The sequence below is a fragment of the Tenrec ecaudatus genome, chromosome 2 (genome assembly GCF_050624435.1).
Source record: "Tenrec ecaudatus isolate mTenEca1 chromosome 2, mTenEca1.hap1, whole genome shotgun sequence".
NCBI lineage: Eukaryota > Metazoa > Chordata > Mammalia > Afrosoricida > Tenrecidae > Tenrec > Tenrec ecaudatus.
In genome coordinates, this window is record NC_134531.1 from 192,165,899 (window position 1) to 192,189,365 (window position 23,467).

Genomic DNA, 23,467 nt, shown 5'->3' on the forward strand with positions numbered 1-23,467 from the left:
GGGAAATGCAGCTGCACCGGCGCCTGGAACGCCAAGGCGCTGTGACGTTTGGGGGAGGCTGTGACGCCAAGGCTGGTCATGTGGCCTGTAGCAGGCCTGTTATTTGGGGGAAGGCGTTGGCACCTGGCGCCTGATGACATTCTACGGGCAGCGTGGATCGGAGACGTAGACCACGGGCAGGGGCTCTCACCAATGAATATCATTGAATCCCTAGACCGGCTCTCCAACTTACCAAGCTTTCCAGTCCCCTAGAAGGCCCAGGCTGGCGTGCCTGATCCAGCTGATGAGGTGTGGTCTACGAAGGTGCTTTTTATTTTTAGCAAGTCACCAACTTAGCTGCCACTGGTCTGGCCCTAAAACTGTTCTTGCCGTCACAAAGAAGAGGCTTTCTACTCCCCCTAAAGAGTTACCATCTCAGAGACCTTACAGGGAGAGTCCACCCTGCCCTACAGGGCGGGCTCGATGGCAGTGAGTGAATGTGGGGTTGGGACGGGAATATTCCTGTGGGTGCACTGTTAACATTCTAACAGTGGTTGTCCCCCTGCACACCACATGGAATCTCTGGGGAGTTCTGTAAATGTGGCACTCCCCGACACAGTCATTAGAACTCCTGATTGAATTGGGTGGATCTTGTGGCTAAACACTCTCCCCTGGTGAATTCAAGGTACAGCCACGGTTATGCGCACAACTGCTTCTATACAGTTAAAACATAACTGTTCATTATGAGGGCTAATATGGGGGGGCTTCGCACACAGAATGACTCAAAAAATCAGTAGCTGGGCATGAATCTCCAAGCTTGGACCAGGAGTCCACACAGGCCTGATCTCTGAAGGGCCAGGAAGCTGTGCACAGGTTTTCCACCTTGGAATGTCCAAGTGGTACCACGGAAAAGGCTTCCTCTAAGCATTTGCCAAGCGCTTTATTGAGTGCATTTGCCACACCCGGTCCAGGCTGGCGGCTCGGGGACCTAGAATGCAGTCTTCGATGTCTTGCCGCCGCCATCTGCCCCACCGCGCACAGGAGAAAAAGAAGCGTCCCAGTGTGGTCAGGAAGCAGTGTGCTCCTGGATCCAGGCCATGTAGTTGGCCACATCCGTGTAGACTCCAGGCTTGTAGCGGTCGCCACAGCCAGAGCCCCAGCTGACCACACCCCGCAGGAGAGCTCGGTTCTCCAAGGCTTCGTCCTCACACACCAGCGGGCCCCCTGAGTCACCCTGGGTCGGGGGCACAGGGTTCAGCCACCTTCGCCTGGGGCAGCGCCTAGCGGTGTGGGAGGAGGGCGCCCACCAGGCTCAAGGCCTCACCTGGCAAGCGTCGGTGCCGCCCTGGAGGAAGCCTGCGCAGAGCATCCCCGGGAGGAAGGCGGCTCCATGCACGTCGGAGGCGGAGCAGCGCTCTCGGGGGAGGAGCGGCACCCGCGCCTCCTGCAGGAAGCTGGAATATTCTTGCGACTCTGCAGGTGGAGAGCTCCTACCTCACAGCCCGCCTTGCGGTGGTCACTGCCCAGGCGGTGACCCCCTCGAGCCCCCGCCCCGCCCGGGCCGCGCCAGGCACTTCCAAACCAATTAACGTCTCCTCGCCCCACCCCCCACCCCGAGTCAACTCCGTTTCATAGACAAGGAATCAGGCCCAGAGAGGAGTCCGATTGAATGGACCGGGCAGAAGAAGCCGGATTTGAATGAGAGACGCTTTATCCCTGTATCCTCCAGCGTCTTAGAGCCTTACTCCCAAACCGGTCCACTAGACCGCGGACCGAGCGCTGGGCCTGAGATGAAATCGGTCCTTGCTGCCCGTGCATGCGCCAGACGGAGCAGAGAGCCTGCCCTCCTCTCCCGGCACCCCCAGTAGACTCTGAGGCCTCAGTCGTGAACCCCACCCACTCCCTAAGGGCAGCGGACTTCAGAGATCGGAACTCTACCCAAACCCAAAACTGCACTCCCTGTCATCGAAGCGAGGCCGACTCCTAACGACCCTACAGGACAGTAGAACTGCCTCTGTGAGTTCTTGAGACCACAACTGTTCACAGACGTAGAAAACCGCATCTTCCTCCCGCGCGGCGACTGCGGGTAACCAGGAGGCACGCACCAGGGCTCCCTCTGAGCTTTACAGGGTCTGATAAACCAGTGGGCCAGAGCCACCTGCCCAGATTGACACTCTGGACGATACCAGAGTTGGCAGCTTCTTGGATTCACCGAGGGCCAGTCTCCCGCCCGCCCCGCCCCTTCCAACCAGCCGCTCTGCATACCCTCGAATTGGTAGCCCCAGCCGGCCACCTCGCAATTGGAAGCCTCAGGCTCGGCGGGTCCGCTGGGCAGGCACACGGGCTGGACGTAGGGCGACAGGCGCGCGCAGCTGCCGTCCTCGCGCTCCTGCAAGCGCAGCAGGGCTGAAACCGGGGTGGGGGGAGGAGCGTGAGACCGGGACACCTTGCCCCCAGCCCCTCGGGCACGCCCCACGCACCCACGTCGTGCTGATAGCTGGTGGGCGAGAAAGCCTCGTGCAGGCGGTAGGAGCGCACAGCCAGCGTCTGGCACTGCTCGCAGCTCTGGTTGTGGCGATCCTGGCCCAACACCACCGTCAGCTCCTGCGGGGCTGGCCTGCGGGCAGGGTGGAGGGGAGGCCGCGCTCGCAACGCCCCCCGTGGGCGTCCTACGGGAGCCCTCTACTGGGGAGCCGCCCGGGGAAGTGGGGAAGCACCAGGGCCCCCGCCAGGCGCCGCGGGATCGAGGCACTAGGTTAGCGCTACTCGCCGGTTCTGCAAGCAGTGCGCGGCGGTCAGCACCCAGCAGGAGGCGATGAGGCTGCCAGCGCAGAAATGCTGGTCCCAGTACAGCGCGGCGATGTAGGGATGCGCGCCTGGCATCGCCACCAGTCCCCCGACGATGCGTTTCAGAGAGGACAGCCGCTTTCGGAGCCGCTGCCCGCAGCCCACGGGACCCGCCGTAGTCAGAGGAGCCTGCTCCTCGTGTGTCGTGCGCACGGCTGTCGGGGGACCCTGGACTGAGGACCTGAAGACCCACCACCGGCTGAATCCCCTCGGGCTTGGACTGCCCGTCCCACCCTGCCCCACCTACCTGGGTTGCTGGGCTGAGGCCCCTGGGAGGCTGGAGGCTGGGTCATGTTCTGAGACACCAGAGGCCCCCGGGTGGGGACCGGACGCAGGGGGGAGGTCTTGGCTGCAACCGGGCACTGTGCCAAGTGGCAGTACTCCCAGCTCAGTCGGTCGCCTTTGAACGTGAAGCACCACGGACGGGTGTCATTATCTGGGTTCCTGCAGCCATAAAGGCGGAGTGGGGAGTGGTTAGAAGGCAAGGAGCCCCAGGACCCCCGCCCCCTACTCCCGGAGGTTAAAGATGTCCCAGGAGCACACCGGCAGAAGGCGTGGCGGCCCAGCCCCAAGAGCAGCTCTTGCTGAGCTGACACGTTCCGGTAGGTGGCCTCCGAAGTCCACGGCTGGCAGGCCGCGCCCGAGAGGGTGGTCCGGGCCGCGCCGCGGTAGCTGAGGCCGCGACCGTGATAGCAGTGCGCCCTCGTGTCTGGAGAAAGAGGGAGCTCGGGGCAGCCTTCCCTGGGGACCCGAGGACAAGCCCTTCCCATGCGGGGGCGGGGCTTCCGCTCCCAGCAGACCCTGACTCACCCACGTCGCAGAGGGGCCCCGCGAACCCCTCGGGGCAACGGCACAGGGTGTGTCCCTCGGCCTCCCAGCAGCGGCCCCCGTTGAGGCACGGGTTGGTAGGACAGGCTGGGGGAGAGAGCTAGTTTAGTCTCCCCAGCCCGAAATCTGGAGATGTGCGGACAGCGACTGACCATTCAATCTCACCACCCGATTTCCCACCTGCTTCTCCTTCTGACCTCAGGCCTTCCCCCAAGTCTAGCTGCTGCCCAGTGGCTCACCCTGGCTGGCCAGCGGCTTGCAGTCCGCGTCAGGCCCCTTGCACTGGCATTTGTCCACGCCCGTTGGCCCAGGTCTGTGCCACTGCTCATCCTCGTGGAAGAGGCGCAGAAGCTGGGGCTCAAAACACTTCTCTGGGGACAAAGGGGTAGTGGTCTCAGGAGAGGTGGGACTGCCAGGACTGGGCCACTCATGGTATCCAGTATCCCATCGGCCCCTGCTCCACAGCCCACTTTTCTGGGCCTGAGCGTCCCTCTACCTTTCTGGCAGTGCTTGCCGGTGCGGTGCTCTGGACAGAGGCAGTGTGGGCCTTTGGGCATGTTTAAGCAGGTCCCTCCGCTCTGGCAGGGGCTGTGCCTGCCGCAGTGGTCTGAGAGAGAGGCACAAGGGGCAGGGCAGTGTGGGGAGCCCCAGTGACCGAAGAGGGCCAAGTCTGCTCTCAACCTGCCCTTCTTGTGATCCTGATAGTCCAGGTCTCTGAGCCTTAGTTTGCCCACCAGCAAAATGGACCCAATCCCTCCCAGGACTCTTCCTCTGCACTTCCGAGGGGTGTTGTGGGGAGAGACAAGGGCCTGGAGCCCCAAATCCCATGGAGAGGGGCTCTGATGAGACTCAGGAGAGGCACTAAGGGGCAGGGTGGTGTGTATTACCTTTCACTCCCTTAGTCTCCAGGCAGTATGCCCACCGCTGGTCCTGCTCAAAGTTGGGAGTTGTAGCACACCTGTGGAAAGAAATGCGGCCTCCCCGCTCAGCCTGGGGGAGCTGCTTTGTCCTCCTCTCTCCAAGCAAGGATCCTTGAGCAGCGGCTGGGCAGAGTCTCGCAGGCCTCTGCACCAACCCTTTCTGAGTGATCCTTACCATGGCTGGGGGCCAGGCCTGCCCCTGTGGGTACATCTGTGGTGCAGCTGCCGATGGTACTGGAAGGGGAAGTGGCAGGGCTCGCCCGTGACAGTGATAACTGTAGGGACAATACATGCCCTGAGGACTACCCGGAGTGCCCAGGAACCAGGGACAGACCCTGGGACAGGTCACTGAGGAGTCCGGACAGTGCCCTGCTTCACAAAGTAACAGCCTGGGGCCTCACAGGTAGGATGGGCTGCTGACTCAGCCTACTAGCTGGGTGACCTTAGGCAAGTCTGCAGCCCCAAAGCCACAGAGGTCCGCTCGTTGGTTTGCTTTTGAAAGAGAAGTTGCTGTCAAGCTGAGTTGACTCATGTGGAAGCAGGTCACCAGGCCTCTCTTCCGAGGCATTTCAGAGTAGGTGCAAACCAACAAGCTTCCAGCTAGTCGCCCCGGCTTCATGGTTTAAGCACCCCGGAGGCCCCTCGCCATAGAATATGCCCTCAATAAATTCCTACGGAACGCTGGCATCACTTAAGCACCCTGACCCTGGCTTCCTCATCTGTTAAGCGGCATTAATAAAGCTGTCTCCTTCAGAGGAATGCTGTTAAGCTCAACGGATGCTGGCTGCGATGTTATTGCTAAAGGTGTAATGGCATTTGTTGAGGGACGGGCCAGGCATGGACAGTAAAGGACGTGGGTGATTCTGAGGAGGCCAGGGTGTGGGCCAGCTGGGGAGACTCCTTGGAGAGTGAAATGTCTGAGACAGACCCGAGGAAGACCCCACCCAAGTAGGTGGTTGAGCAAGGACAGAGCACCAAGGTCGGTGCAGGAAAGAGTGAGTAGAGTGTGAGGTGGGGGGAGTGAGGGCCATGGGAAGAGGAGGCAAAGGTCATCCCGGGTCACAATGTGCTGGCCTGGGACGAAGGGGCAGCTCCTCAGGGCACACGGCTTCCAAGCCCTGGCTCATTACACACCAGATAAATATTCAGGACCCGGCTGAGTGAAGACCAGAGAGAGCTGTGATAGGGTTTGAACAGGGCAGAGGGGAGAAGGTAGGCACACCCCCTGTCATTCTCTCTCTCTTCAACCCCACCCTACCTCACCCTCATTTTAAAAGGTGTTTGATTTTTAAAGTGATTACATAGGCTAAAAAGATCCCCAGCTAAACCATGGCTTAGCTTATCTAGCAAAGACTGTCTGCTTCTGCACTATGCTCTTTTAAGAACTATCTTCATGGACTCCCAAGGGAGCCCTGGGTGGCATAGTGGTTCTTCATTGGGCTGCTAACTGCAAGGTCAGCAGTTCGAAACCACCAGCTGTTCCCTGGGAGAAAAAGGGAGCTTTCTACTCCTGCAAAGAGTTATCCTCTCAGAAACCCACAGGGGCAGTTCTGCCCTGCCCTATCATAGGGTCACTGTGAGTCGACTTCGACTGGATCACTGGCAGTGATCATAGGTTCAGCCTGACAGCAACCACTCCGAGGATCAGACAGGGCACTTAGTGGGCAGCGAGTTCATGGGAATGGAGGGGGAACAGTTTAGAGGGAAGGAGGGGAGAAGACTTGCACAACTTAAAGACTGCCTTCAGTGCCTTCAGAATGGTACGTGTGGGGATTGTTGCACTGTTACATCCCCCTTGTCCACAAATTGTCGGAAGCCCTTTCGTATCGTCTGCTATGTGTATTCTCTTCTAGAGCAACAACAAAAATCCTTGTTTCCAAAGTGAATGGGTTAGGAGCATTCATCAGGGGCCAGGCTCTGGGCTGAGGGACCCGAAAGATGTGCTCTTATCCTGCCAGTTTCTCAGATGGGAAACTTGTAGCCAGGTTAGCAAGCTGTCACTCACCCAAAGCCACCCAGCTGTTAAGCAAGGAAGCCGGGATTCCGAGGCTTTGGGGCAGAGGAGCCCAGTCCTTGTGGCATGAGCCATGCCTGGGAGACGGCTGCAGGAGCCCACGGTGAGGGATGGCGTCGGCTTTGAAACTGGCCCCCCCCGCCCCCGCCTGACCTCAAGGAACACTCAGCCCAGTACCACCTGGATCTCTGGTGCCCTGGACACAACACACGTGGCACAGAATGCGACCACTCCCAGGGACTAGAGTCCAGGGCGCCCATCCCTCACTCTTCTGCCCACACGTGCTCCACTTAATGGTGTGTCTCAGGAGATGGGGCCAGGCTACTCACCCACTGTGTGCCCATCCACCGGGTGCATCTGCACCTTGTGTTTGAACTTCTTTGGGGCTTTCCAAGGTGGAGTCTATATGGGAAGATGATAAAAAGGCAGGGAATTTGCTCCCCCTAAGTCATCACCTGTCCCTGATCCCAAGCTAATCTCTACCTTCCTACCATTGCCCAGAAATCCAGAGATTTTATCTCAAGATCTGATGCCCTCTCCTTCCTCCTCTTTGTCTCTTCCAGGTCCCTTTGCCCCCCCTCCCTCCCCCTCTCCCCCCAGTGCAGGCCATGCCCTCATAGCCACACACAACCTCTGTCTGTCTGTCTCCTCAGCCCGGGCCTTCTGGATTGGCCTCACCTTTCTACACCTGCAAAATAGATCGTGGCCAGAGACCAAGACTAACCAGAGGGACTCCCCCCATCATCCCCTGCAACCACACCAGCAGCACTGAGACCTCCTGGACAGCCTTCCTGGTTCCCCCAGCCCTCACCGAAAGCGTCCACTCCAGGTTCACCAGCAGGAACCCTAAAACCAGCAGCACCCTCATGGCGTCTCTCTGCTGGGCCAGCCACCTGCTCAAGAGTCCAGATCAATAAGCCTGGCCAAAGGTCTCTGAGGCCTGGGAAGCCAGGACACAGCAAGCTGCCCTTTGGGACTTACTGGGCACAGGCCGTGGAAAGCCAATCAGAGCCACGGAGCTGGCTCCCTCGTGCTTTCCCGGACAAAGAGAGGAGGAGGAGGAACCGAAAACGTGTTCCAGGCCTGATTAGGAGTGAGGTGGTTAAAAGATGAAAGGGCACCTCTCCACTGGGAAGTGTGTCCGTTTTCTATTCTTGCTGTACAACAAAGGGGCGTAGGCCCAGCAGCTGAAACCGGTACAAGGCGAGTTCTGCAGGTCAGACACCTGGCGCCGCATGACTGGGCTCCCTGCTCAGAGCATCCCAAGGCTGCACTCAAAGCTGAGCTCGGAGGCTCCGGGCCTACGGTTGCCTCTTGCAAGCTCATTCAGCCGGTTGGCAGGATTCGCTTCTTTGAGACGAAGGACTCAGGTCCTGCTTCCTTGCTGGCAGGGGCTGCTCTCAGCTCCCAGAGACTGCTTGCAGTTTCTCTAACTTGGCCCTGTCCATCTTTCAAATCAGCCAGCCACAGACATTCTCCTTCACCGAGCTCTCTCTTATGCCCAATCTCCTATGCCAGCATCTGAGAGCCAGCATCTGAGAGCCAGCATGGGTTGTTTCCCTGCCTAGTGTTTACTTGCTCTGATTCATTAATGGGACCCTGATTTCTCATTCTCTCTCACCTCCTTCACGAGCCTCTAGTATTGCCAACTCAACCTTCAGTTCAGTGGGCGGGGTCTCAGTCTGGCCAACCAGAGGCATGGCAGTGATTGGTTCACGGACAACCATGTAACACAAGTTGGGCCAATCAAAGTCTGCATTGGGACTTTGGTCAGAACTTTTGGGAAGTACAGGAAGGAAGTCAGTGGCAGGCAGCCTCCCTGTTGGCCTCATTGACCCTCACTTCCGGTGCAGTCTCCTCCCACCGTGAGCAAGAGCTGCTCCGTTTGACTGATGGAAAAGACAGACGGTGGTGCTTGACTTCCAGTCCAGGTCATAAAGGGCACCACTCTTCCTGCCTTGGTCTCTTGTGAACTGTAGGACTTGCGTTGGCCACTGTTTTGGTGAGTGGCTTGCCGGGCCTTTGCATCTGACCCGTCTCCGCTTGGAAGCGCTGCTGAAACCTCCTCAGCACCCTTTCATCATGCAAGATGCCCAGGCCGTGGCGGAGCCCGCGATGCGCAGCTGGAGCCGAGAAGTCTGCGGAGCCACGGTTGCCCTGAAGGCAGGTTGGGTTTGTTGTTGTTGGGTAGAGTGGTCCTGTGCACAACAGAATGAAACACTGCCTGGTCCCCCACCATCCTCCCAATGGTTCCCATGCTTGAGCCCATGGTGGCAGCTACGGTGTCGTACCATCGCCTTGGGGGCCTTCCTCTCTTTACACTACCCTCTACTTCACCGAGCTGATGGCCTTCTCCGGGGAGGGGTCTCTCCTGACCGCGTGTGCAAAGTGTGTAAGACAGTCTCGCTGTGCTTGCCTCTAAGGAGCACACTGGCTGCACTTCTTCCAAGACAGATTTGTTTGTTCTTTCAGCCGTCCATGCTACTTTCAAATGCATCACAATTCAAATGCATCCGTTCTTCTTCAGTCTTTTTATTCGATGTATGACTTTCATTTGCACACGAGGCAATTGAAAACACCATGGCGTGGGTCAGGTGCACCTTAGTCCTCAAAGTAGCCTCTTGCTTTTCAACACTCTAAAGAGGTCTGTGCAGCAGATGTGCCCAGTGCAACGCACGAAGACGGATGGGCTGTATCAGTCCTGCTGGGAGAGAAGTGGCTGTGGATGTGCCCAGTGCAATGCACGAAGACGGATGGGCTGTATCAGTCCTGCTGGGAGAGAAGTGGCTGTGGATGTGCCCAGTGCAACGCACGAAGACGGATGGGCTGTATCAGTCCTGCTGGGAGAGAAGTGGCTGTGGATGTGCCCAGTGCAATGCACGAAGACGGATGGGCTGTATCAGTCCTGCTGGGAGAGAAGTGGCAGTGGAAGGCTTCCTGGGAGAGCGACTCAGTAAGAAGAGGGGAGAGGGAGAGGGCATTCCCAGCCTGGTCACCAAAAGGGATGTCTTTTCTTTTCTTTTTTTTTTTAAGGGATGTCTTTTCAACAAACTTTCTCCCCGGGCTGGTATGTTGATCACAGCTGTTCCGACCAGGATGAATGTGAGACCACGGACGAGCTCATTGACGGGAAGCATCGTCGTTGTTCTGGCTTGCAGCCGGAATAGAGACCTGCCCCACATTGGTCCTTCCCCTGCTGAGAGCCTGTGACTGGAAGGACCTCTGCAACTGGTCTCCACAATGAGTGGTTTGCAGATGGGAAAGGGCAGAGACACTGTCTAGGTAGGGTGGCTAACACACCTGTACGCAAGTCTGAAGACAGCATGCCAACTGAGCACTGCGACCCAGCGGAGCGCTGCCTCGCAGGAACTGCAGGGATGAGACTGTACCAGGGGCCCTCAAACTACGGCCCCCGAGCCACATGTGGCCCACTGAGGACATTTATACAGCTCGCCGGGTGTTTTTCCCCTTTTGTTTTTTACTTCAAAATAAGATGTGTGCAGTGTGCATAGGAATTTGTTCATAATCTTTTTTAAAAAACTATAGTCCGGCCCTCCAATGGGTCTGAGAGACAGTGAACTGGCCCCCTGTTTACAAAGTTTGAGGACCCCTGGTACCCATCAGAATGCATGGCAGACATCTGTGGGCTTTGGGATGCTCAGTGTCGATTCCTGTTCCTTCTACACTCCCAGTTTCTCCTCGGAGGCGGCTCCACTGTGTGGTGAAGGGGTGATTTTTCACACTGGTCGTCCTCACTAGGTCAGCCTATGGGCCGGAGCACCTTCTGCTTGTAGCACAGCCAGAGGACCTGTACGCAACCAATGGGTCCTCTCTCCCAGGACCCCGGATCCTGAACAAGGAAGACCAGAAGTGTTGGAGCCCTGCCTGCCAGGGCACCACCTGTGCCTTGGCCGGATATTGTCCCAACTGATGGCTTTCGGAAGACCAAGTGTCAGCGGCGGAGACAGTCATCCTTTCAGGTCAGCAGAATCAAGTGGGCGGCTCCCGGCTCTCCCTTTCACACGCACCCGCGTTCAGAAGCCAATCGAGACTCCCCGGAGCTGCGCTCCTTCCCACCTGACCCAGGCTGGTTTCTGACTCAACTCCAAAGCTTTTCTGTTCTCCCAGCCTCACCCTTTCAACTACGCTGTGCTAGGCTAATTGTGCCGGGTTTTATTTCAGTTTAGGGACTTCCTGGTAACAATGTACGAAGTCTTGCATCAGCTGGGACTTTTGCCTGCAACCGAACAAAGGAAATCTATTGGTTCAACTGCAAAGACCAGGCAGTGGGTCTGACTTCCACCTGTCTCTGGCTACAGGATGTCTGTCAAGCGGGATCTCTCGTTCGCATACCCTGGCTCCGCGCTTCATCTGTGTTGTTTTCCTAGTCTCAAATCCCAGGCTCACTTCCTACCAGGCAACCTCTCTGGAAAGAGAAAACCCTCTCCTGCTGACTTCCAGGTTGTCTCTCGTGGGTTTGATGTGGTTCAGGTATTTTGTTCAGGCCATGCTTTGGCAGAAGCTGGCTAAGTGTTGGGGTTCAAACGACGGGGATCTACACAGATGCCTTACCACACAGCTAGCCTTACTCCTCTCAGGTATTTCTGCAACCTGCCCACGTTCTCCCTGCACGTCTGGGTCTCTTCCATCCACTGGTTTGTGAGGGGAAACTTTGGACCATTCCAAAATGCTGTCATCTCTTGAGCCTGGCTCCTGTCTTCCAACAGCTGGACTGAGACTTTGTGGGAAGGGAAGTGAGAAACCAGCCGGTTCCTGCTCACAAGAGCTTGTGGGTTGGCCCAGGTCTGCAGGCACATGCCCTTTCTCACTCCTGGCCACTTGGGGCACATGCTTCCGAAGTTCCCAAACCGCCTGTTTAAAGACTATTTTGCCGATCACGAAGTATCCAGGCCACCAGCCTGCACCCCTCTGATGGTGACCTCATCGCTCCCAAGTCACTCAGAATGCCACCAGAGAGCTTTGTAGAAGCCCCGTCTTCCTCCCGACCACCACTGTCCTGCAAAGCCTTCTCTGATGATATTAATGCGTCGTATCTGTGTTGCTCGGGGTGGCTAACACACAGGTGGCCCTGGAGTACTTGAAATGTTCACAGGATGCCTGAGAGGCTGGTTTTTAATTTCCTTTCCCTTTTCTTATATAGTCGCTTGCGCGAAAGCTTACGGGACAAATCTGCTTTCCACTCAACAGTGTCCACACGCAGTGTTTCGTGGCCTTGGTGGCCTCCCTCCCCCTCTGTGTAACAGCGCTCTCCCCCTTCCTCCTGGGCCCGCTTCCACGTGTCCTGTCCTGCCCCACCTGCCAAGTGAGCTTTGTTTTGGGGCAGATGCTGCCTTTTGGGTCTCCTGTGGTTGATTGTACCAAGAATACATTGCTCCCTGATTTTTTTCCTTTCTCTTTTTCCAACACTTTCATATATAATTCAAATAATTCACATCTCCTACAATTCAATTGCATCAAAAAAGTTGTACAGCCGTCACCACAATCAGTTTTAGAACATCCACTTCTTGCCGGCGTTCATCATTATTAGCTCCCCACTTCCCCCCAACCTCCTCCGCCACACCCCCAGGGACCACTAATCCAGCTACTGTCTCTATAGATTTGCCTCTCCTGGATTTCATGTACAGAACAACATTTCTTTAAAAAAGAATAACAAACTAAAACAGATAAAAACCCCTCACCTGCTCCCTGCTGTTTTAATTCACCATATAGGTCTGTTTGTAGTTTGGCTTAAGTTGATCCCTGGGAGTGGGTTCAACTCCAGGCTTGAAGAGTTTCTGAGGGCCTCGGTCCTTTGGAGGTGGTATTTCACCAGTAGAACCTTTTAGACCAGTAAGTCTGGGCTTTTTATTTGTTTTTATCCTATAATCTCTCCTTTTGGGGGGTTTTATTTTGTTCTATAATCTTTCCCCTTCTCTCTCTCCTCCCCTCTCCTTCTCCCTGTCCTCGTGCTTGCTCCAGGACTTTTTATTGTGACCCCGATCAGAGAGCTGAGCAGTGGTAGCCGGCCAGCTAGTCCTCCGTGTCTCGGGTTGTGGGTTTGCATCATCCCTCACACCTCCTGGACTCTTTTGTTGTCTTCATTCTTCTTTGCTCTGAGGATGAGAGACCAGCAGTGGCATCGGAAATGACTCTCACAAGCTTTCAGGACCCTGGTTTCCAATCCCTTGAGTACGATGGTGAGGGGCACCCTTACCTTTTAGACTGTATCATGCCAGGTGACTCGGATGCTCCCGAGACTGTAGTCCTTAACCTCCAAGCCCGGTGAGTTACTATCCTCTTGATGTGTTTTTGCTATGACTAAGAAATGTTCTAAAAACGTATCGCCTTCGAGTCCATTCTGACTCTGCGCGACCCTATAGAATAGGGTAGTACCGCCCCTGCGGGCTTCTGAAACTGTAACTTTTACAGGAATAGAAAGTGTTGTCTTCCTCCGGAGGAGTGGCTGGTGGTTCTCAGCTACCGACCTTGCAGTTGGCGTCCCATGCATGGCCAGCACACCACCAGGGCCCCACCGTCACGCTCATGGAAGCAGCTGTCAAGAGAGCAAAGGACGCATTGCATGAGCTAAACCTGCCTCCCGAGACCTCCTCAGCATGTGGAAAAGCCAGGAGGTTCCTGTGAGGACACGGTGTGCTGACCCAGGCCCCGGTGTTTTCAGTCATCTCGCAGGCCAGTGAACGCTGGACACCGAATGAAGAAGATCGACGGAAGCCTGATGCACTTGAACCACGGGGCTAGCAAAGAATACTGCTAAGTACCACGGACTGCCGAGACGATGCAGAGAGTTCCTCGGAGACAAGAGTTGCGAGACTGTCTCACAGGCTTTGCACAGATTCGGAATTTCCGTTCCTGGAGAAGGACGTGATTCTTGGTCAAGTGGAGAGGCGGCTGAAAATGGAAGGCCTTGGTGGGATGGACTGACACTGTGGCTCCCGCAATGGACCCACACATCAGAACAGCCACGAGGGTGGGTCGGGACCAGACAGTGCTTGGGTCTGTGGTGCACAGCGTCACTTGGAGACAGAACCCGCTCGATGGCCCCAACAGCAAGAACGCTTCAGAACTTTGTCCCTGGAGGGTCCGCAATATCCTTGGATCCAGTTACACCACAAAACAAATAAACTCAAAACCCAACCAGTTGCCTTCAAGGAAATTCGGACTCATAGTGACCTGATAGGCCAGGGTGGAACTGCCTCAGAGGTTTCCAAGACTGTAACTATTTATGGGAGTAGAAAACCGCATTTTTCTCCCGAAGAATGGCTGATGGCTTCAAACTGCTGATCGTGTGGTTGGCAGCCCAGTTTGTAATCCGCAATGCTACCAGAGTTCCATTGCACACACAAGCACAGAAACATCTACATGTTTGTCATCAGGTGCCGTGGCGTCTGCTCCAACCCATGGCGACCCTAAGTCCAGCCGAATGAACACCGCCTGGGCCTGCGCCGGCCTCACCATTGTTTCCGTGTCTGAGCCCATGGGTGCAGCCGCCGTGTCAGTCCATCTGGTTGAAGCCTTCTTCTCTTTTGCGGATGGATTACCGTTCCACGCCTGTTCCCCTGGCCTGTCTGTCTAGGTCTCTACAGACAGACGTTGTCTGTAACTACATTAACATAGGATTGTGTGCATAGTGGTCGTTCTCGTTGCTGTCTTTCACTCTTCGGCACATTTCAGCAGTTTCCTTTGCCACTGGGCATGTGCTGCCTGCCCCTTGTTGGAAATTGTCTTTCCCTTGATCCTTGACCCTTGTTCAAACATGTCTGCCCGCTGGATAGGGCAAGATATGACAAAATAACGATCTATAAATTTTCAAGGGCTCATGAGGGATGGGGGAGCAGGGAGGGAGGGGGGAAAAGGAGGACCTGATGCAAAGGGCTTAAGTGGAGAGCAAATGCTTTGAGAATGATTAGGGCAAAGAATGTACGGATGTGCTTTACACAATTGATGTATGTATATGTATGGATTGTGATAAGAGTTGTATGAGGCCCTAATAAAATATAAAAAAAAACATGTCTGCCATCAGTTAGAGATTGATTCTCCTCCCCTTCCCATCCCCGGTCACCGTCATCAGAGGAGGTTTCCCTCCGGGCGTGAACCTTTCCTTGACTCTTTGGAATAGCGGGCAAACCTTTGTGTGATCCTTTCTTTTTCATTATGCAATATGTGGCCTTTGAGGATGACCTTTTCTGCTCAGCACAGTGCCCTCCAGGTTCATCCACATTATGAGGTGTCTCGGGCAGCTGCGTTGTTGTTTCACCTGTGGTGTTCCACTGGGGTATCCGTCCGTCCAGTGACGGGCCTTTGGATTGAGTCCATCGTTTTGCTATTATAAACAATGCGGCCGTGACCGTGGGTGTGCACAGCCTGGCGCTTCCTTTTTATTTGTTTTATTAAAATAGACACCTGTGGCTACAGCCTTGGACTGCACCTCTCCAGGGGGCTGCAGGAAGCAGGCTAGGAGCACAGATTGAGCAAGAGGGTGCTGAGCTTCTGGGACTCGGGAGAGGGCTGCAGGGCAGGGACCACGCTGGGCCTTGCAGGAGGGACAGGGAAAAACTTTGGATATCATTTTCACTATAAGGGGAGACTTGTTGGTTATTTGTTTCTGCATACCATATTGCCCCCAAATTTAGCAGCCTAAGAGGGAAAAAAAGACAACAAATACGGTCATTCTGAGGTCTCTGTGTGAGATGGGAACTTGGCACTGTTTACATGGGTGCTTCCCCTGCAAGGCTTCGCTTAAAGGCTGCCTCCCAGGGTCAGTCAGGCTGTAGCCAGGACCTCTGGGGGAAGACCTGCTTCTGAGTTCACGCACAGGACTGTTGGCAGCCACGGGTCCTCCTTGGCTATTGGCCAGCGAGATCAGCAACGCGCCTTGTCCTTTCACAGGGAAGCTCCCAATAGGGGCGGCCAGCCTCCTTCCGAATAAGCCATGAAGCAAGGGAGGAAAGGGCACCTGACACAGAAGCCCCCGTCTTTTTATACCTTAGTCCTGGGAGTGACATCCCATGAGTTTTTCTGTGTCCTTTCCTTATTAAAATGGAGCCAGGAGGTTCAGTGGACATTAAGTGGAGGGCCTGACTGGAGGGCATGACTACCAGGAGGAAGAAGGGGCCAACGGGACCATTTTACAGGCTGGCTATCACAGGAAGTCAATGATGGGTTTGGTCGCTCTCTCGGCTCTCACCTTCCTGGTGGCTACCAGAGCCCGGGATGCGTCCACTGCCACTGGATCCACATGACTTTGCGCCCACCAACCTGCGATATTCCTGCATGTCGCATTATTACTTGTGACTGCATCTGAAGAGACCAAGACAAACAGACATAGAAAGAAGGCAGACTTGTCAAGAGGGTGACAGGGATTGCTGCGATGTGTCTAAGGAATGCCAAGGATTGCCAGGAACCATCAGAAGCTAGGAAGAAGCAAAGAGGATCTTCCCTTTAGAACTTTCAGAGAGCTCTTGGCCCTGCTGACCTCTTGATCTCAGACTTCAGTGCCCTGAGCTGTGAGACACTAACGCTGTGTTGTTCAAGCCACCTAATGTCCGCTGGACTGGTGTGACAGCACTGGGAAAGGAACACACAAGGCCATGGGCATACGGATACAAAATGGAACTCAGAATAAAATATAATACAGTTTGACTTGTAAGGTCGGGGGAGGGGGGAGTGACAGAGTTAGTTACACCTTTTGTTGGAGGGGAAAAAACAACACAGGAAAAACAGGCACTACAGTCATGTGATACAGACTTGGTAGCCCCAAAGGGATGTGATGAGTCTCCCTCCCACTCCTGCCCTCAATCACCCAATTCCTCCTCCTCAGCGTTTCCTGTTTTCATGTAGCCTTCTCAAGATGATCCATGCATACACAAGCACATTCCTCTGTGCTGGGGCCTAGCTTTGTCTGCCCAACAGTCTCAGTGGAGTTCTCCTATTGGGCATCTAGTAATTATCCCTGTTATCTATTTCCATGTAAAAAACCATTCCAAATTTACTGAAGCTTTCTGGGACTATGGAGGGGACACGAACCCTTGAAATTACTTCCTGGATATAATCTTTAAACTTTAAGTCAAAAATACCCACTAAAATCTCCTGGGGGGAAAAATTTAAAAAACAATCTCCCGAAAACCAAGCAATAGTTTTTAACTTCAGCAGTAAAATAATTACCAAACCAAACTTACTGCCATTGAGTCAATTCCGACTCGTAGTCACCCTATCACACAAAAGAGAACTGCTTCTGTGGGTTTCCATACCTGTTCATGGCCGTAAAAACCCACATCTTTCTCCTGTGGAATGACTGGTAGATTTGAACTGCTGATCTTGTGGTAGGCAGCCCAACTCCTAACCCACTACATACCACCAGAGCTGATAGAACAAACAAATCTATCTCAGAAGAAGTCCTTGGAAGCAAAGATGGTGAGACTTGGTCTCACGTACTTTGGACATGTTGTCAGTCAGGTGAGACCAGTCCCCGGGGAAGAACATCATGCTTGGTAGAGGGGCGTGATGTTCTTCTCCAAAAAGGAAGACTCTTGACAAGATGAAGTGACGGCAACAATGGCAACAGTGGCTGCAACAATGGGCTCAAGCATAAGCACAATTGGGAGGCTGGTGCGGGCCCGAGCAGTGTGTCAGACTCGTGTCGAAGGGAGTCGGAATCTACCGGACAGCGCCTAACCACAGCAAAGGATGTCTGCCTGGAGCATCAAGCTCAAGGCCTAGCTGTGTGTCATGAAACTGACAGCAGGAAGTCCAAAGATTAGATAGGAACCACCAGGGGGGAGAGGGCCAGGGAGGACAGGGGAAGTCATGGGCTAGAGGGTAAGCTCACTGCCACTGAGTTCATTCGGACTCATAGAGACTCAGAGGACAGGGGAGGATTACCCCTGTGAGTGTCCAAGACGATATCTCTGTACAGCAGGCGGGAGGGCAGGTAGGTGTCATCCTACGAGGGGGTGAAGGGGAAGATGGCACCCTACATGAAGGAAATGGTCCAAAACAGAAAGGCAGTGACTGAGGCAAACCACGGGAGGGTTGATAAACCGCTCAAGTTGTTGAATGCAAAAACGATGGTCTGATATGTAAACCCTCCCCTAATTTATAAGAATGAACAGAGTCGTTTGGAACCTGAGGGGGCAGCGAGTTGGTTAATGAGGGAGGAGCAAGTTGGGAAAGGAGGGGATGGAGCAAGGGCTTGCTTGTACATGCTCCTTCCCGCCACGGTCTTGTAACTCCCACCAAGTGACTGGTGGCACTACTTGCAACCCACTGAGGGGATGATACCACCCCCAAACCAAACCTATTGCCATATGTCAATGCCAAGCTCCCACGTAGAGCAGCCCCGGGGGACAGATGCGTCCTTCCACCGTCCTGATTCCGTCCGCACGCTGGGCGAGGCCGGACGATCTGAAGAACTCGGCGTCAGGACTGGAGGAAGGCTTACTAAGAACCTGCGGTGTGCTGGTGCCCCAACCGTGCGTGCTGCGAGTGAGGAGGACCGGAAGCCCTTGCTGATGGAGACCGAGGACCGCAGCCTGCAGTGTGGATGACGACTCAGTGTAAAGACCAGAATCCTCACCACTGAACCAGCAGGTCACATCGTGGTAAGGGCAGAAAAGATGGAAGTGGTCAAAGATTTCGTCTAGCTTGGGTCCACAGTCCATGTTTATGGAAGCAACAGCCGAGATCAAAGATGCATTGATTGCACTGGGCAGAGCCGCTGCTCAAGACTTCGTTAACGTGTTGAAAAGCAAGGATGCTGCTTTGAGACGTACATTCAGTTGTCTCGCATGCATGTGAAAGTTAGACGTTGGAAGCCCTTAGGAGAATCGGTGCCTTTGAATGGCGGGGCTGCTAAAGGAGATTGAAAGCAGCCCGTGCTGCCGAAAGGACAAACACATCTGTCAGAAAAAGTCGAGTTGGAATGGTCCTTCGAAGCAAGGATGACGACACTTTGTCTCATGTACTTTGGCCAGGTTATCAGGAGAGACCAGTCCCTAGAGAGGGACATTATGCTCGGTGAGCATGGTCCCTCGATGAGTTGGACTGACACAGTGGCTGCAACAATGGGCTCAAACATAAGCACAATTGGGAGGATGGTGCAGGCCTGGGCAGTGTTTCGTTCTGTTGTACATAGGGTTGCTATGAGTCAGGATCACTCGATGGCACCTAACGACAACATAGGACAGAGTAGAATTGCTCAGGTTGTTGTCAAAATGGGGTGCCCCCAGAGCTAGGCTTGCAGACCCACAGAGCAAAAAAAAAAAAAAAAAAAGCTGAGCACTTTCAGGCCAAGGTTTACTGGTGGAGCGAGGTACCTAAAGAGCTTTGTAACACTTTCCTGGGTACAGCTGAGGCCAGGTCGACCCAAGAGGCTGGAGGCTGGAGGCTAAGGGGAAGTTTGTCTATGGGCATGGGCAAGAAGTCATACTGACCCAGCAACTGTATCCCAAGTCATTCTTGATCCGGACTTTTACCCTGCTACTCCCCTAATAAAAACCCATAATTGTGAGCATGGCCTATGATTTCTGTAGAGAGTTGTGGAATCCAACAGAGTTAGAGTGTCATGGGAGGGACAGCTGGTGTTGGATTGCTAAAAAAGATTGGATGGTTGAAGACAAATGGGCACATAAGCAAATGTGGTGAAGAAAGCTGATGGTGCCTGGCTATCAAAAGATATAGCATCTGGGGTCTTAAAGGCTTGAAGATTAACAAATGGCCATCTAGCGCAGAAGCAACAAAGCCCACATGGAAGAAGCACACCAGCCTATGTAATCATGAGGTATAGATAGGATCAGGTATCAGACATTAAAGATCAAAAAATCATATCGGTGGGTTCCCACCTTCCTGAAACGACCACTGAAGACAAACGTGTGCATAAGCAAATGTGGTGAAGAAAGCTGATGGTGCCCAGCTATCAAAAGAGAAAGCATCTGGGGTCTTAAAGGCTCAAAGATAAACAAGTGGCCATCTAGCTGAGAAGCATCAAAGCCCACATGGAAGAAACACACCAGGCTGTGTGACCACGAGCTGTCAAAGGGATCAGGTATCAAGCATCAAGGAACAAAAAATCCTATCACTGAAAATGTGGGTGAGTGAAGAGTAGAGACTCAAAGCCCAATGGTAGCCAACCGGACACCCCTTACTGAAGGGTTGTGGGGAGGAGGTGAATGAGGCAGGGTGCAGGGTAACAAAGATGAAACATATAACTTTTCTCTAGTTCTTAAATACTTCCTCCCCCCCTCCACTATCATGATCCCAATATTACCTTACAAATCTGGCTAGACCAGAGGATGTACATAGGAACAGATAGCAACTGGAAACAGGGAATCCAAGACAGATGACTCCATCAGGACCAGTGGTGAGAGTGGCGATGCCTGAAGGGTGGAGAAAATGTGGGGTAGAAAGGGGGAACTGATTACAAGAATCTATGTTTAGCCTCCTCCCTGGGGGAGGGACAGCAGAGAAGAAGACGGGGCAGGGGGACGAATAATAATTTATGAATGATGAAGGGTTCATGATGTAGGGGGGAGTGGGGAGGGAGGGGGAAAATGAGCAGCAGATATTAAGGGCTCAAGTAGAAGGCAAATGTTTTGAGGATGATGATGTCAACAAATGTACATATGTTCTTGACACAATGGATGTATGTATGGATTGTGATAAGAATTGTACGAGCCCCCAGTAAAATGATTTTTTTTAAAGAAGCAAAAAAGAAATAAGAAACATACAACTTTCCTCGAGTTCTTTTTTTTTTTTCCTTCCTCGAGTTCTTAAATACTTCTTCCCTCCACTGTCATGATCCCAATTCTACCTTACAAATCTGACTAGACCAGAAGATGTACATTGGTACAGATAGGAACTGGAAACACAGGGAATCCAGGACAGATGAACCCTTCAGGACCAGTGGTGAGAGTGGCGATGCCTGGAGGGTGGAGTGAATGTGGGGTAGAAAGGGGGAACTGATTACAATGATCTACATATAACCCCCCCCCTGGGGGATGGACAATAGAAAAGTGGGTAAAGGAAGATGTCGGACAGTATAAGACATGACAAAATAATAAAACTTTATAAATTATCAAAGGGTTCATGAGGAAGGGGGAAAAATGAAGAGTTGATATCAAGGGCTCAAGCAGAAAGCAAATGTTTTGAGAATGATGATGGCAACAAATGTACAAATGTGCTTGACACAATGGATGCATGTAAGGATTGTGATAAGAATTGTACGATCCCCCAATAAAATGATTTTTTTAAAAAGATTGGATGGAGGAGATATATCTGACCATCACCTCATAGCAACCAGCTTTGGGCTTAAATGGTGATGATTCTCTCTCCCACTCGGGAATCCTGAGGACCTCTACCAGGGCCTTCTTTTATTGAGGGTGAGAACATTTGCACAACTTGAAGAACAAGGCCCTTATCAATAAATCGTGAGTGTAGAAACTGTTGAATGTGTTTTACTGTGTGTATTCTCCTCGACAAAAACAAAAGTTAATTAAAAAGGGAAACAACTCCAAATTGAGTGCATAACCCCCATCACTTTACTACTCTCCTGGTTCTGTGGGTCAGGAATTCAGACAGGACACAGCAGGGATGGCCTGGCTCTTTGCTGCGATGTCTGGGCCCTCAGAGGGATCTTGAACCCCTGAAGATGAAGCATTGGAAACACCAGAGGATGGAGATGTTTTGATTCATAATCTGATACTTGGGGTGGAAGAATGGAAAAGTCTGGGTTCACTGAGATTGCCAAGGAGAGCACCTACGGGTGACCTCTCCATTCTCCTTGGGCTTCTCCCTAGCATGGCCACTGAATCCTAGGGAACACCCCAATAGAAACTTCTGGTGAACCAGCATGTCAAGAGCACCAGGCTGTATGGCGTCTGTTGACCCAGGCTCAAAAGTCACTTGGCGTCCCTTCTACCATTCTACCGATTACAAGAGTCAGGGAAGGGGAAACGGGCTCCAGCTCCTCGTGGGAGAAGCGTCCATGTGGTGGGAGACGTGGCTTGTCCATCTTTGGAAAATCAGTCCTGCTATAGTGCTCTTGGGGAGACTTGGTGTTCAGGGCTGGGATGCCAACAGAAAGGTCAGTGGGTTGGATCCACCAGCTGCTTGTGGGAGAAAGACAGAGCAGTCTGCTTCCACAAAGATGGGAACCCTTTGGAGCAGGCCGGCTCTGTGCCGCAGGGTTGTTTGAGCGGGGATTTGAGTCAGTGGAGGGGCTGAAGGGGTTGAGCTCACCTGGGTGGTTCAATACGTTAAGCACTTGGGTACTGAGTGGCTGGCAGTTTGAATCCGTCTAGGGCCGTGGTTCTCAACCTGTGGGTTGCGACCCCAGGGGTCGCCCGATTCATCACAGTAGCAAAATGACAGTGATGAAGTAGCAACAGAAATAATTTTATGGTTGGTGGGGCGGGGGGGGGGGGTCACCACCACACACGGAAGTGTATGAAAGGGTCGCAGCATGAGGAAGGTTGAGAACCACTGCTCTAGAGGTACCTTAGAATAAAGGTCTAACCTCCGCTGGAAGCCCTGTGGAGCGGGGGAGGGAGACTTAGAGGTGATTGTGATGATGTATACACAATTCTTTTAAAAAGCAATTTAAAACTATGGACGTGTGTGATATGTGGACACTATATCAAGAAAACGAATGGGGGAAAGGAAAGAAAGAAACCTAAATCAACCTGAGGTTCACCACAGGTGAAGGAGAAGGGGTTTTTGCTTATGGGGCATTGAATTCATCTTACTGGTGGGGCACAATCTGGAGCGGGATATGAGGAATGGTTGTGTAACATGGAGGGTATCATCAGTGGCGCCGAATTATACCTGTGAACGTTGTTGAATTGGAGAATGTGTTGGTGTATACATTTTGGCCACAATTGGGGAAAAAAAATGAAGAATTACATGAATAATAGCGAGTCCAAGGAAGAAGATGTTGTAAAATTTGATTGTGTTAAAGATTGTTCTAGATATGGTTGAATTGTTGACCTGTGTGCTATGGGAATGAAGGGCCCATAAAGGTGTGTAAAACACACAAACCCTGTGGAGCACGGTTCTGCTCTGACACTGGGTTGACGGAAGCCGAGTTTCCAGCGACTGCTGTGGTTTTGGGTGCACAGAGGGGTGCTCCCCTTACCCCGTTCCATGTGGTTTGCGTTGACCAATGGAGTGTGAGCGGAAGTGAGTTGTGTCACTTTCAGGAGCAAGCTTCAAGGGCTATTCTATGACTTCGTGCATTTCCTGTCACAGTCTCCACCCTTGGGCGAGAACAAGCTGAGTTAGCGCCTCGTCACCGCGGTCCCGAGTGACTGCCATGAGCAGAGGCTCTGCCGTCCTCTCCAAACCTGTGGTGGCTCTGTGGGACACGCGAGACAGCTTTGGTTGGTTCTAACTTTTTTCACTTGTGAATTAGGTGAGGGTTTGCAGGCAGGTCATCGGCTTTCCGCTCGATTGGCTTCATCGCATCTATTGCAAACCCTCCGTGAATCCCCACTCTTCCCACTTCCTCCCCGAGTTTCCTGTTTCCATTCCTCATTCCCTCCTCACCCTGTGGACTTTGTCCTGAGACAAATGCTGCCCTTTTGATTTTAAATGGGTGAGTACTGGCTCCAGACCTGAAGGGTGAATAGAGCTGGAGTATGGGGATCCCATCCGTTTCTATCCGATCAATATGCCGACCCCTTTTATGATTCTGAGTTTTGTTCCACATTCCCCCTGCCCCCCACTCAGCATTTTATTTGTTTCGGTGCATTACATCCCTAGAAAAAGACGCCCAGGATTGTTCCTCCCGTGTGTTTTCACCTGGCGTCCTTGTGGTCCATGATGCCGGCGGAGGTCGTCAGCACCTTGAACCCAAACTGGAGGGATG

At 53.3% G+C, this 23,467-nt stretch overlaps 1 protein-coding gene across 1 annotated transcript; it reads right to left on the reverse strand.

Moving 5' to 3' along the window:
* Positions 1-1,045: 1,045 nt before the first annotated feature.
* On the reverse strand, positions 1,046-7,456 carry F12 (coagulation factor XII). The gene is made up of 14 exons (XM_075543217.1): positions 7,400-7,456; positions 6,918-6,990; positions 4,750-4,849; positions 4,542-4,612; positions 4,151-4,261; positions 3,894-4,025; positions 3,637-3,741; positions 3,370-3,535; positions 3,074-3,270; positions 2,750-2,981; positions 2,460-2,596; positions 2,245-2,385; positions 1,304-1,452; positions 1,046-1,213 (listed from the first exon to the last, which is right to left on the reverse strand). The coding sequence occupies exons 1-14, from the start codon at positions 7,454-7,456 to the stop codon at positions 1,046-1,048; spliced, it is 1,839 nt and encodes a 612-aa protein (XP_075399332.1).
* Positions 7,457-23,467: the final 16,011 nt, after the last annotated feature.